At 36.5% G+C, this 15,821-nt stretch overlaps 1 protein-coding gene across 2 annotated transcripts in view; it reads left to right on the top strand.

The window, feature by feature from the left end:
• stac (SH3 and cysteine rich domain) overlaps positions 1-15,821 on the top strand; it is a 63,895-nt gene that overhangs the window by 33,794 nt on the left and 14,280 nt on the right. For both annotated transcript variants that reach the window (XM_066682205.1, XM_066682201.1), the window contains 2 exons: positions 12,516-12,597; positions 12,872-12,978. In XM_066682205.1, coding sequence (XP_066538302.1) covers positions 12,516-12,597; positions 12,872-12,978 — 189 coding nt within the window. The remainder of the gene's footprint in view (positions 1-12,515; positions 12,598-12,871; positions 12,979-15,821) is intronic.

The raw sequence follows: 15,821 nt of genomic DNA, 5'->3' as shown, positions 1-15,821 counted from the left end.
GTGTTTTTTGGACTGTGGGAGGAAACCGGAGGACCCGGAGGAAACCCACGCGGACAAGGGGAGAACACACCAACAGACAGTCACCCCGAGCGGGAATCGAACCCACAACCTCCAGGTCCCTGGAGCTCTGTGATGGTATTATACAGTGTCTAGGATATTATTTTATGTCACTGTAACATTACTCTAAAAAAGTTTACATACAGTGGAAACATTGACTTTACTGCAAACAGATACCTTGAAACTAGAAAATATTTTGTCTGGGTTTAATAATAATAATGATAATGATAAATCGGATCTGTATTCATTTACATACGCTGTCACATAGCTTGAGGGTCCAGAGGTTGCGGGTTTGAGCTTCGTTCCAGGTGACTGTCTGTGAGGAGTTTGGTGTGTTCTCCAAGTGTACGCGTGGGTTTCCCCCAGGTGATCTGGTTTCCGCACATTGTCCAAAAATACACATTGGTAGGTGGATTGGCGACTCAATAGTGTCCATAGGTGTGAATGTGTGAGTGAATGTGTGAGGTGTGAAGGGCTGGTGCCCCCTCCAGGCTTTGTTCCCGCCTTGTGCCCTGAGATTCTGGGTAGGCTCCACACACACCTGGACCCTGAATTGGATAAGCGGTTACAGACAATGAATGAATGAATAAATGAATGAATTAAAAAAATTCTAAAGTTCAAATAAGGAATCTGTTTGACAGATTTTTGTGAGAAATTTACATATTGCTTATGGCAGTGTTTTTTTGACAGCAGTCCTGCAGAGACTGTCATGCAACACTGGCAAATTGCTGTAATTTTAGTATTTTTGAAGAATGACTATGACTTTAGGCATACTTTAGACCACCTAGAAAAATGGAAGTAAGCAGTAACTATTTCTGAATTTTAGGCATTGAAATTGTTTAATATTACTGTTGTTGGGTGTCGCAGTCACAGAGCTCTGGGTGACTGTCTGAGGAGTTGGTGTGTTCTCCCCGTGTCTGCGTGGGTTTCCTCCCACAGTCCAAAAAACACACATTGGTAGGTGGATTGGCGACTCAAAAGTGTCCGTAGGTGTGAGTGTGTGAGTGAATGTGTGTGTGTCTGTGTTGCCGTGTGAAGGACTGGCGCCCCCTCCAGGGTGTATTCCTGCCTTGCGCCCAATGATTCCAGGTAGGCTCTGGACCCACCGCGACCCTGAACTGGATAAGCGCTTACAGATAATGAATGAATGAATGAATTACTGTTGTTCACAGAAAGATGTTAATTCCGATCCATAACAGTTGCAGAAAATTGACAGATTAAACAGACAGCTAAAGTATTGCTAAATATATTTGTATTTTCTTTTTAAACTTTTTAAACATTTAAGATATCAGTTTAAAACCATGCAGTATTGGTTTAAAGTCTATCATCTCTGAAAATGTTCTTTGGTTTAGAATATCGCTCTTCAGTCTGAACCTTCAATCCAGGTTCAAGATCAGGATTTTAAAATGGCTTCCTGGTATGACACTATTGACACAAGTGCTAACACTAGCCAGGTTATTGTCATACCAGCCAACTATTGTAAAATCCCAGCCTAGAATCTTGATCAGAGGTCTAGATTTTTGAAGTGTTCTGGTTTAAAATGTGTGTATGTGTGTTTGATTTACAGGGTACATTATCCCTGGTGTTTTTTTCGGGTGATTAGATGAAGATTAGGCATTAGATGGTGTGATTCATCACTCTGTCTTTTCCTCCTTCTGTGAACTGGGGTGTGAGCAGGCATCTTAATGAGCTTGTGTGTGTGTGTGTGTGTGTGTGTGTGTGTGTGTGTGTGTGTGTGTGTGTGTGTTAGCTAAAGGGGTGGGGGGTGTTTGTTGGGAAACGTACATCCATCATTTCAGCATATCTCCAGGGCCTTGCAGTCACAAACACACTAGGGGTTTCATACAGCCCCCACATGGAAAAACAGCCCCCATGGAAAAATAGCAAAATTTTAAAGGGGGCTAATTTCCAACAGGCCTGCTTTTCCCATCAAATGCTGTCCTGTCCGGATACATGCCAGGTGTCTCTGAGAATGATGAATGAGAAAGAGGAACTCTGCCAGTACATATCTCTATCCAAATTTCAGCATTATGGTCACACATTTAAACAGGGATTTTGATTATTTACTGGATATTTGCCATGAAAAAAATGCATTGAATTCACTTGATTGACACAAATAGACATCTATAGAAAAGTACATGAACACAGTCTTTCAGATGAATATTTGTCTCCAGCATGAATTGACCTGGAATGCATACTTCTCTGTGTGAGGATACCACGCTGGGTGCTTTTAATTCTCTGGACATATGAGAGCCACTGCAATCTGAGAATTATATGCTCAACAGGAAATGGAAAGAATGGTTACGCTGGGTGTAAGAATGATACCAGCAAAGTTTACAGCTTACAGGGATGGAAAATTACACCACAGGGAACAAACTTAAAAAGATGTCCAAGCCAAGTCCGGCTTTTTGTTCAATTTTCCCTCAACTTGGCATGTTGTTATTTTTAAAGCATGTTTATTTCTCTTGGCCTGTGTGATCAGGAAACTTTTTAGATCTGTGAGCTTTGGAGAAGAGTCGTATTCAGTGAGGAAGATGAAAATTAAAATACACTTAGATTGACATGGAGTGTTGTAATAAAGACATTATAGGGGTTCAAGCCCCTTTATTAATTATATTTTATTTGATGAGAGGGTTTCTTAAATCTGAAATATATCAGTGTGCTGATAAAAAATATGCTTTTTGAACAATGTAGTTTTTGAGCACTCTCACAATATAATTAGTGTTGTTGCTCAGCTTAAACCTTTAACAGGTGACAGAGAAACCATATCTGGTTATGGGAAAGTTAAGTTTAAAAGTAGTTTATTTAAGTAATAACCCAGTTTGGAGATAATCAAGCAACTTTGGGTAAACCATCATTTTTTATTTTTTATTTTTTATTTTAACCTTTAATTTAATCATTTAACTTTTGCATGCCATTCTATAAACAGTGTCACCTTAATCAAACAACGGGAGTATTGTCATCTGCAGTGAGTTTTGCAGCATGAGTGAGGGAGGAAAGATTTCTGTACAGGAAGTTTAGCCCTGACCTTCGATTGTAACTTTGTAATATGATGAGAAAATGATAATGAACTGTCTAACCAAATGCCCAAATGCTTAGGTATTCACTGGTAGTGAATCATTTATACTACCCTTATGTTCAAACCACATAATCTTTGTTTTAGATATGTTTAGTGATAAGCTCAGAACAGTAAAGGTCTACACTACAAGGTCAGGGGAAGAGTCAGAGGTGTACAGAATTGTATCATCTGCATATAAATAAATAGACGAATTACCAGCAGCAAGAGGAATATTGGTAATATATACAGAAAATAATGTAGGACCCAATATTGATCCTTGTGGGACACCTTTAGTAACTCGACAGGTGTGTGAAAGAATATTTTCTAACTTCACACACTGTGACCTTGAGGAGAGATAATCTGTGAAACAAGCTATGGAGGGATCTAGGAACCCTATGCTGCCCAACCTTTTTATTAGAATGGAGTGGTCAACTGAGTCAAAGTCTTTTGCTAATTCAATAAAGATTTCCACACAGTGCTGCCTGGCACGACCTAATATCATTTAGAACTTTTAAACCTGCAGTGACACAAACATATCCCGGCCTAAAGCCAGACTGTACAGCAGATAATATATTGTTGTCAGCAAGATAATCACACAGCTTGTTTATAATCTTTTCCATAACTTTTTAAATGCAGTGCAAGACGGAAATTGGCCTGTAACAGTTTGAGTCAGCTTGGTCACCATTTTTAAAAAGAGGGTGAAACATGGCTAATTTCCCATCTGTATTTCAGCTGTGTGTATTGTTAAGTTAAACAAATCTGTTATAGGGGGTGCTATAATAGGAGCAGCTACTTTGAAAAAGAAGGGTCTAGTTCATCCAAACTAGCCGGCTTTTTGGCATCTAAATTGAGTAGTTCAGACAAAACCTCAGGTTCAACAACAGGTTTGAGGAAGGGATATGAGGGACAGCAGAATCAGAAGGTGTACTGAATAATAACTTTGAGCTGGAGGGTGAGCTGCAAATGTTCCTAGGACATTCAACAGAAAAAACAAGCCGAAGTGAAAGAAGTGTATCCAGATTCTATCAAATGTTGATTAAAAATATCAGCCATATGATCTTTATCTGCTATTAAGACATCCTCTGATCTAAGTGTCAATGGAATAGATGATAGTTTGTTTTCAAGAAGCTTTCTGGTTTCCGAAACTGTTTAGGATAAGAACCACAGCATTTAAATTATTTTTTAAAATAATTAGCTTTGTGCTGGCGCACTGATTCGGTAGCCTTATTTCGAATCTGACAGAAAGTAGTTTTGTCCAATTGAGATCCTGATAAACGAGCTTTGTGCCAAGCAGCAGCATTCTTTTGTTGCAACAGTATACTTAGATCAGGAGAGAACCAAGGGCTGTTACATTTATTTAACAGTGGCCTGATCGTAGCTATTTGAGCGTATTGTAAATCTTTACTCTGTTCTTAGTTTTTACATGCCTATGTTTATGTTGCAACAATATGAATTTAAATGGGTGTAACTATTTTTACATTGTGTTGCTCAAAGAATATTTGTTTGAAATGAAGGACAACAGATAGATGATTTTCATACTATGCTAAAAATTACCTATATTGTTTTTCATATATAATAGAAATTACAGAAATTATAAAAAAGAATTTAAAAGAAGAATAATAAATATGAAATTTTAAAGATTTTCCATAGGCAAGATTAAGTTTCTTAAATCTGATTGCATTCTTGCAGTAACACTGGATTCATTGTTTTTAATGCTTTTAGGAGCAATTTGTAATATATCAAATGTTCAAACTCATAAAATGACCAGGATGTGTCATCAGAGATTAGGGAGACATGTTAAGTTTTATCACTGGCATCTCTGACAGCAGTCCTAAAGCCAATATGTTCCTCTTTGAGAAGTGTTCATTCTTTGTTCCTATGTGTTTCGGCCTATGATCCCACCCACGGTCCAATTCCTAATTTCCACACCCTGGGTTGCCAGTTATGAAACACGATAGCAGACAAACCCAATGTAAAAAGCTCTAAATACTCTTAAAAGTTCTATGACCAAAGAGATGGTATAACAACAGTTTATACCGGCAATGCATTTGATAGACTGAGAGCTTAGAGCCTAGCAGGATTACAATATGGATCCAGTTGGCTAGTCTTCTCCTGAACAGGTAAGAACTAAGCTTTATCCACTGATATGGATGGGCCTTTCAAGTCAGCATTTGAGTAATCACATTAATACATAGTCATGGCTGTTAATACCAGTGGTTTACTGACCATCCACTGCTTGTAGAGGAAGTACACATGCATGATGAAAAATATTTTTTGTACATAGCTAATAGTCAGGGCAAGCCCATATAAACAAAATCAGCCTGCAAAAGAAGTTTTAAATAAAACTTTTTCCCAGTCATGGTGGCAGGCTCACACTCCTTAGAAACGCTGAGAGCCTGACTATTGTAAGTATCTCTCTCAGCTTCTGAGCTGTTCCACTAGCAAAATTTTCCCTTTCTTTTCTTAAAAACATTTTGTGGTTGTAAATGTTGGACTGTAACTCAGCAGGCCACATCTTCAATTTATGTTTGAATTTGAAATCAAATTAGAAGCCCTCTGAAGATAATAGCAATTTACTGGCTTTTCATAAAATTCTGAAGCAACAGATGCAGCAGTACAACCTATATAGCAGAAACACTGATTTAAACCTGCGAAGACCAAGGAGCCGACTCATCCATGTGATGGCCTGCAATTTTTTTGTTTGTTTATTTTTTATTTAATTAATCTTATAGCACTTTGCATATGTGAAGGCAGCACAAAATGGTTTACAGATATTCTAGAAGAAAAACTGTCAAATATACAAGGGGAAAAAAGTAATCACAATTAAAATCAGATTTTAAACTTAAAGTGAATATAAGATGAAATGTAGTAAACAAGAAAATTTAAGGTTAAAGGGATATCAAAGTTATAAATTTGGTTTCGTGAGAACACTTCAGTTTTGTGACTGAATCAATGGATGTGGTGAAATGTTGCTTGTGTAGGTGCATATTTTACTGCAATAATGTACATATTTCTGTGTAAATAAGTTGGTTATGATATGTTTCATACTTCATAACTGAGGTATGAGTTACATCTTTATGCAACAAGGAAGAACAGTAAGATATTACTTGAAATAAATGAAATTATTTGTGCATTATCTTTAACACTGAACAGAATATTATTTAGGCCTGGAAAGTTGTAGCTCCAACACCAGACTCTGCATTATTTGGAGCAATCTCCTTTTATTTTTAGGGATAACAGACAGAACTTTGGCCTACAGCCTTATATTAAGGATAACAAACAGAACATGAGCTGCTTTACAATGTACTAACAATAAAAAATTGCAAGCAGATGCATTAGTTGAACAAATTACAGTGTAGGACTAGTCAGTGCATGGCATTGTCCAAGGTTTGAATTTGTCTTGCGCTCATCCATTTAGGTTTAGGTCCCTCAACCTGGCAACCTGTGTGAGTTTCATTTCTGGGAAGGATGGGGGTGGGGCTTGGGCAGACAACTCAGGATACTAGGATTCAGGAGTAACAGTGCAGACTTTTTTAAACAATGAACAATGGATCAATTTTTCACCAATTTGCAGATAATTGAGGGGGCATGTGAGTTTGCTACACCACTCTGCAGGTGTTTTGTAGATATGCAGGGGGCATATGTCTGTGTTCCTCAAGATATTCTGTTTGTGTGTGCAGGGGGACTGCTCTGAGAATATGGGTACCATTGTCATTGAGGTGAGACCTTTAGTCCTTGTACCCTCACAGTTTGAGTTGTGTTAGGATTGGACAGTTAGCACCTACATCACACAAGTAGTCAGTCACAGTACAAGGGCAGCAGGGGCCAATGAGTAGCAGGTTTTTCAGTCAGAACGCACTCACTCAGGAACAAACACAAACATTCTTCTGGACTTCTTTTGTAATTTGCACATTTTGTTTGCTATGGATTCTCTAAACTGTTATATGAAAATGATTTCAATGATTGAAGAAATGAACATCAAGTGAGTAATTTTTAAATGTTTATAATCTATCCATAGTGTAAATTATATATTTTGTAATAGTGTATTACATGTTTTTTGACATTTTTAGCATTGTGACATTTTGTTTGGTTTCAGTTTAAACTTATAAACTGCTTTGTCCACTGGATATTGCATTACTTTGCAGTGCATTCTGGACAAGTTTTGCTTCTGAAGTGGATGAAGTGAACAAGAGCAAGTTAAAACCAGACTTGAAATTCAAGGACGGTCTTGTTCATGAGTGATGTTTAGAGGGAATTTAAGATTGACTCTAGGTTGTATGCAGTGACCGCAGTAACTGAACCGAGCTATAGTGGTAAAGACGGATCTGAACCATAAACCATCTCTCATTTACCGGCTGATGTGTCCTCCACTGTCACATATGGGTATGAGCTGTGGGTAACGACTGATAGTATGAGACTGTGGATACAAGTGGCCAAAATGTGTTTTCTCAGGCGGGTTGACTGGGTGAGGAGCTCAGTGATTTGGGAGGAACTCAAAGTAGAACCACTGCTCTTTCACATTGAGAAGAGCCAATTGAGGTGTTTTGGGACTCTTGTAAGTATGCCTCCTGGATGCCTCCTTCTGTAGTGGTCACTTTTGCACACAGCCAGCTGCTTTGGCGTAGACACAATACCAGCTGGAGGCATTATATCTCCCGGCTGGCTTGGGAATGCTTGGGAATCCCCCAAGAATAGCTAGTAGAAGCTGCAGGGGACAGATGCTTGGGCTTCTTTGCTTGCCCTCTTGCCACCATGACCCTGAAATATATTAAGCAAAAAAGGAGATGAGGATGATGATGATGATGATGATGATGATGATGAAGATGACGTTATTTCCCAGAAAATATAATGCTTGGATCATTCAGTTTTCTACTTTTTATTTATTTTTTTAAACAAAAATGTTTATACGGAACATAAACTCACCTCCCTCATTGTTTTAGTCGTTTCATTTTTCCTGTCAAATTATGAGGATTGAGTTGGTACTCTAGATTAGTATTATAGGCAAAGGAAACATGTATTTGCATAACAGTGTATGCAAACAATAAAATAAAATATGCTGCCTGAGAAAATTGTTAGCCACATTTAATTAGGTAGCTGGTCCTTATGTAGACTCGTCACAGCTTTAAACTCTTTTTTATTAAATCATCAAGCTAAAAGTAAACAGATTGGCTCACTGTAATAAAAATATTATATTTTTAATATAATAAATATATATATATAATATAATAAATAATAATATTATAAGTTAAAGTTAATTTAAAGAAAATGATTAAATACCAGAAATACCAGTAGACCTTCAGCAATTGTTTCTACCCAACAATAGAGTAATACCAAGAAATAAGAGCGCTTCAGCAGTGCCTTTGTGTTTTTCCACACAGTGTCAGAGGTGGAAGTATCTGAACCAAACAATATTTTTCTACAAGTTCATCAGTCATATGTTTTAGAACAAGAGCTTTGCTCAGTCTTCTTCTGGCATAAAATAAACGTGTCAGCAACTATGTGTAAATCTTGGCAAAAAATCAAAGCATCAGGACAATGCCAATGAGCATAAAAAAGCAAATGTGATAATACAAATATATAATGATATCTTCCTGCTTCACTAATTAATTATTTTTGCTGTTCACACAGCTACACAGATAACACATTTTTTTCACTTATGTAGAAAAATGTTAGATATATATTTAATACTTGTGTGAATTTAGCCTTGTTGGGTGATAGTAAGTACCAGTGTTTGTATCTCTCCTCATTCACCCTGCCAATCCACCCCAACTCCCCTACCACTTTCTCACAAGTTCTACTTACCTACAGGGAGCAAGGAGACATGGCACAGGGGCATGCTGCTGACTGGTCTCTTAAAAATCTTTTAATAATTCTACTTTTATTTGTAATTAAAAATGAATTTAATAATATTCCACAGCAATATGTGTGACTGTGCCACATTATGGGGGAAAAATTGGTACTTCAGGGAGTGTTAGGAGATTTTGTGCTGAAGTGTAAGCTAGTCCTCTTGTCAAAAAAGGTTCCAAAGCCATCCTGCTAACAAACGGCTCTGCTTTCAACATTCATTCATTCATTGTAACCGCTTATCCAATTCAGGGTCACGGTGGGTCCAGAGCCTACCTGGAATCATTGGGCGCAAGGCAGGAATACACCCTGGAGGGGGCACCAGTCCTTCACAGGGCAACACACACACATTTTTGTGTCGCCAATCCACCTACCAACGTGTGTTTTTGTACTGTGGGAGGAAACCGGAGCACCCGGAGGAAGCCCACACGGATACGGGGAGAACACACCAACTCCTCACAGACAGTCACCCGGAGCGGGAATCGAACCCACAACCTCCAGATCCCTGGAGCTGTGTGACTGCAACACTACCTGCTGCGCCACTGTGCCGCATTTATGATTTTATTTCCTTTAATTACCGTTGCTATTTATTTGAATACAATATAATATATTTTATATTAGCTTTTTGTGAAATATATTGATTTTTCAAATTAATATTTTTATTTTAATATTAAAATGAAAAAACGTAATGACCAAAACATATACAGCACAGAAACCCTGCCTTTGGATTTCATTTTGATCACTGTCTGTTTTAATACCAGTGCTTGTGACATCTTACATGTGACTTGCAGCTGAAAATTTAGCTCACTTTGTAGAAAATATTTTGATATATATGATCTACTTCCATTCAGCCCAAGGTAGGATTTCAAACCAGCCCTGAATACTAAACAATCTATTTGATCTGCCAGTGTGGCTTTTTGCTTAGTACTATAATGAGGGTTTTTTGTAGTTGTTTTTATTTTTACATTTAATATTAATGTTGTTATTTATTTATTTCATTAAAGACAGTAAAATTTGTAATTGCAATATATATGATACATCATCATCAGCTGAAATTTTGTGATCATCCCTGATAACCACTGACAACTATACCCAGTAATTGGTCTCTCACCACATTGTGATTATATGCATTCATTATATGACCATAACAACAATAGGCCTGCTCCTTTTAACCTTACCTTTAATGAGCTGCATGTCAAATATGATGTCTGGTTGTGGAGAGGTGCTCACTGGAGTATGGCTTATTTTAGCTCTTCTTCAGTCGTTTCCAGAGAAGAATTCATCAAAGCAGGTTGTGGATGCTGATTATATATGCTGTCCATTATTTTGGCAAAAACATAAACAAGTAAGGGCATGGTTAGTGCAGCGTGTTTGTGCGTGTGTATTCGCCACATATGCATTTATAATGCTAATGATTCAATATTAAGAGGTCGTCTGGACTACAGATTAGTCTGGAATTGGCTGCTTTACTGAATTAAGTCTCCAGTATGTTCTAATTTAAAACAATTTAATCCAGTTCAAAGGCTGAAAAGCAAAAATCAGACCACTACACATCACTAGCAGACACACAGAAGCTGAATAGAGAAAAGGAAGATTTGGAGGGGGGTTTTATGTTTGTTTTTTTTTTTACATTAATATATTTTTATGTTGAAAGGAGAATACTCACTGACAGTGAAATAGTCTACCTTTTAAGTTTAGCAGATTGACTTGTTAATAAAATATTGCTTGTGTCCAAGTAAATGTTGTGTTTAAATGATGGGATCAGTTTGATGGGAATGAGTGGGAGGTTAAAGTGAGCCTTTAAAGGAAGGAGATCAAAGTACACTAACGCTTCGATCTTGGCCTTTTTGGTGAAGATGAGATTTATAGGTTTAGCTACATCTGAGAGATTTTATGTATGAGAGAAATAGAAAGAGAATTGTGAGCATGCTATACTCTAACCTAATGATGCTGTGAGACAGTTTATAAACAGCAGGATCCTCGGATAAAAATACAAGAATATCTTATGCAAAACATTTTTTTTTTCATTTACGTTACACACATCTACAATAGTACATTGTTCTGTTAGGCTTTGTGTGTTAAAGGGCTCCACATATAAATCTATTGAAATAATCTTTTCCTGAAGTACTGTTTAGATTTGATCAGTTTTTCATTGGACGTGGATTAATGTAATCACATAATATGCATATTATTTATTACTGTCTCACGGAATAAGAACTTCCTGTATAAATTACACAGATTATGATTAATTTATTTTAGAAATGCTTTTAGTTAATTGTATTTAATTATTTACCTGTCTTTAGTGAATGCCATATAACAATATTTTTTTATTTATATAAACCATACTACACTGTGATGTTTTATTTATTTATGTATATAAATTCAAACAATTTAAATAAAAATTGAATTTTATTTAAATAGTGATTTAAAAAGTGAAATGATACAGGAAGATGGAATATACTCCACCTACCAACTGGTAGGACCCAGCTCAATTCTATGTTCTTGTGATGGAATCACTTTAGCTATGTTGAGGAGAGCTTTAAATAATCAGGATAATTTGCCTGAGAGCACTGCTACCAGTGAATACATTTACAGCATTACCTCAATTTACAATGTCCTTCTTCACTTGGATTACACAGCATTCAGTGCCGATTTGTAGATTGTAGATGCCAGTTGTAGATTTTTAAGCTGAAATAAAAATGCAACATTTTGTTCATAATTTTAAAATAAAATATGCTTCTCTGTAACCTTTAATCTAAATGTATAAATACATCATCATGCCGTATGACATGTAATTAATTGTATAGTGCCTGCACATTTTTAAAAAACTTATATTAACCAACAATATTCCTGTTTTGAAATACCCACATTTCACCATCCATTAAAATTCAATAGAACTGCATTCAAAATCACAAAGGGTTAAATTTTGCTGCTGAAGTTTTTAAACACTGTGTCCACTCACAGTCCTCTCTGGTTGACATATCTACCATATTGGTCCATTGTGCAGATGTAAAGTCAGAGGCAGTAGCTCATCTGTTATTGCATAGTTTGTGGTGGATCTCCTCTGGTTCTTCATCAGTAGATCCAGGACCCTGCCCACCGGACTGTGTTTGCTGGACATGTTTGGTTGGTAGACTATTCTCAGTCCAGCAGAGACACTGCAGATTTTAAAAGCTCTAACCATTATGCTGTGTCTGATCCACCATGTCAATATAACTGCAGTGCTGAGAATGATCCATCACCCAAATCATACCTGCTCAGGGGGTCCTGATGGGGATAAGAAAATATACAGAGAAACAGACTACAGTCTGTAATTGTAAAACTACTTCTAGAAGTGCTCTTGTATAGATATTGGAGCTGAGAAAAGGGACAATGAGTGTAGATACAATGTAGGTGTTCCTAATCCAGTTAACAGTGTTTGTCACAATAACAAAGTAAAATGCATTCTGCTTCTGTTTCATGGTGACTTGAAGCTTTTGTTAACTTTTTTAAAAAAAGAAGGGTACTGATGTTGTTTATTATTTTATTTTATTTTTTTTTTTGTGTGTGTGTGTAGCCAAAAGGATTTAGGAGATACCAAAGCTCCCCTTTGCTTATCCAGGAGCAGTTTGGCTGCATTAAAGAAGTCATGCCCATTGGTAAGTGAGAATTTGTTCCCTTGACCAGCAGAAGATATTTATCATTACTCCAAAATATTTTGGATATTTAATGTGTTTACTGTTTGATTAAACAATCTTACAATACAGACTTATTATTAGGTTCAGTCTTGTCATTTTCATAAATCTTTATTCTAAGGAAATGTACATTTATATTAATACTCTATGAGTAGATGAAGAGATCATCCTGAGTAGGATACTGATAAGAGTTCTAATTGAAGAAGATTGTGATTTACTAATTTTTCTTCTATTCCAGCTTGTGGTAGTAAAGTGGACCCGGTTTATGAGACCCTACGGTTTGGTACATCTCTAGCCCAGAAGACCAAGAGGGCCAGTGGCTCAGACTCACCTCCAAGAAACTCTGTAAGTGTCAATTACAAAGTATTCAAAGAACTCAACTGATAAGAGTGGACACAACAGAATTTAAAGTAACTTTTTCAGTGCATTAGCACATTCATTTTGTGATCTGCAGCCCCACAGATATGACCACAAACTGGTTTGCCAAAATCAGAAAACATGGGATAAAACATAGGTCGTTTGGATGTTGTGCTGCTCCTTACATGGTGGAGAGAAACTTAAGAATTGTCCTGCCTCCTTTTTATGTCTCTCCAGTCACGTTGTGTGAGAGGGTGAAAATTAAACAGAGCAAAACAAATATAATGGGTACAGAGAAATTAAAGTACAGTAAGTCCTCTACTTATGAAACTTCAAAACCTGAACTTTCAAAGATCCAAACATCCAGGCGTCTTCCCCTGATTTCAGAGTGCTGAGACAAATAATGCATCAGACGCGGTGTGAAGGTTCCATGGTGTTAAACATTGCGCCCTTAATGCTGATCCAAGAGAAAACTAAAACTGTGGTAATTACACTCAGGGTATTTATTGAGGAAGGTAGCTTTACTTGTGGCTCATTCTCATTTAAAGGAGCAGGCACACAGGCCAGTTTTTCTGAACAGTGCCGGTATGACACTTGAGGTATTTTGAGGAAAGCATGTAACAGATGTTTCATAAAGACCCCAGGGAACTGTGTGCATCAATTAATGACAGCTTGATAAATCCTGTATTGTATATTGGATTTTGGGCCTGGTTGGACACATTTTACTTTGGACTGATACAAATCATTATATAAAAAAAGTAGAGCATTCAGCCATTATGCATGCCATTATGCCAGTGTGCATGAATGCCATAATCATTAAATTAATTTTTCATTCTTTTCAAAATATTTCATAGCACATTTGCATGGTTTATCATATATTTAGTTATAAAAGGTCGTTTCATATATAATCACTGAATAATCAATAAAAAAATGAAAATAAGTTGTTTTGGCGACACCACTAGAGGACTTTTATTTTTTAAATGATCAGCAGTCTTGGATGCCACCATGTCAGCAGTGATGTTTTGAGTCATAAGTATAGATAGATAGATAGATATCTTATATACACACACACACACACACACACACACACACACATGTCTGAGTGGGCTTGTCCAAACATTTGACCAGTAATGTATATATATATATATATATAGATAGCTGAATAATAGATGCTTGAATAAACCACCTACACTCTAAAGGCTTTTCTTTCTAATTGAAAGTTAAATGCAACAGACCTTACTTCTGTTTGTTTTTTGAAGGGCAGGCAGTAGTTCCTAGTGGATACAGAGGAATTGCCTTTAGTCTGTATGTGTAACAAACATGCACTCACTCACACTTGCACAGACACACAGACTCCTCAAGACTCAAGTGATGGTCAGATAAGGCCTCTCTAAAGCAAATATTACCCATAAAGGAAAAACTAAAGTTAAGAGGGTGAGACAGAAAACACACCCTGCAGGAGAAAGGAGAGGAGCAGGCTATTAACCTGAAAAACACTCTCAGCAGCTAAAGGAGACAAGAACATAAAAAGAAATGACTGTGTGGTGGAAAAACTGTTGCAGTTCCACTGCCCCAGGGAGAATCAAATCTTAGTGTGGTACAATGTAAAAAGTCCCTGTGCGACTATAACACTGCTTTCCACTGGATATTTAATCAGACTTTCTGATTAGAATCTGTTTTAAAATTATATTAAAGATTCATTCAATACATGATTAATAGAATAGTAGTGTTTCTTGCTTAGAAATGTAATTATAATTCAAAACCTAAATTTAAATCTAAAATATAATTTCTGTCCATAAGGTGTCAATGAATTAGAAGGTCAGTGTTTGCTGGTCCATGCTTCAGGGAAATTGTCCAAAGTAACATATTTGAAATAAGAGATGAGACATACAGTATATGGACATTTGTGCCATACTTAGAAATACATTACACTTGTAATACCAGAAAGCGTTGGTATTGCTAATATTGTGCATTTCTTTAAAATGTGTTCTTTCAAAAGGTGACTGCTATCTCAGATTGTTGTTGTTGGAGTAGTGGTTTTACAGACTTCTGCCGGTTTGCGTTAATAATGGCTTAAGGCCAATTTATGCTTCTGTGTGAACCCTATGCCACACCGTATGCTGTAGCCTGACGTGTACCTCCCCAGAAATGTAGCTATGCAATGCAGATTGTAACAATTGAGATTGGTCCTCTGTCAGACTAACATGCATCAAGTTAAATGGAGGAAGTCCAGAAATATGAATTCTACTTCTCGTCACTTTTTCGTCACACACAAAATTTGTTAGTGTTTTAAGTTTGTTGTGCTTTAAATGGATGAAATGGGAAATAAAAAGTTTTTCAAATCGAGTTTTGTTTTGCGTCACACTGAACAAACAGATGCCAGCAATTTTACCAGCCACCCTCAGCTTGTAGATAAAGTACCTTACTTTTCGTGATGTTTTAGGTTTTTGCCATGATATCATTTCAATATCGGTGTTGAGATATTTAGGTAGGTATTATATCGAAAGTCATCATTTTGGTATTGTGACAACACCAATATACATACATTTTCTCATGCATACATATCATCGCTGTCCAATGAAAAACTATTTCCCAAGATATTAACTAAAAAACTACTACATTTTTAATTTAAGTTAATGTAAAATCATTTTATTCAAAGTCATTTTGGAGCATTTTTATCGGTCCATTCTACATTACATTTTTACACAATGTGAAGTACAGCTGTATTCAAATGACGTAGTAAAGTAAAATCAAACAAAAATGTATTTGAATTGAACTGTGACAATATATAAACAAAAATTCTAGGCTAAATACATATTAAATAATAATGA

Source organism: Hoplias malabaricus, chromosome 1 (genome assembly GCF_029633855.1).
Source record: "Hoplias malabaricus isolate fHopMal1 chromosome 1, fHopMal1.hap1, whole genome shotgun sequence".
Taxonomy (NCBI): Eukaryota; Metazoa; Chordata; class Actinopteri; order Characiformes; family Erythrinidae; genus Hoplias; species Hoplias malabaricus.
Note: the sequence above shows the minus strand (reverse complement) of the source record. Positions and strands in the feature narration are given on the sequence as shown.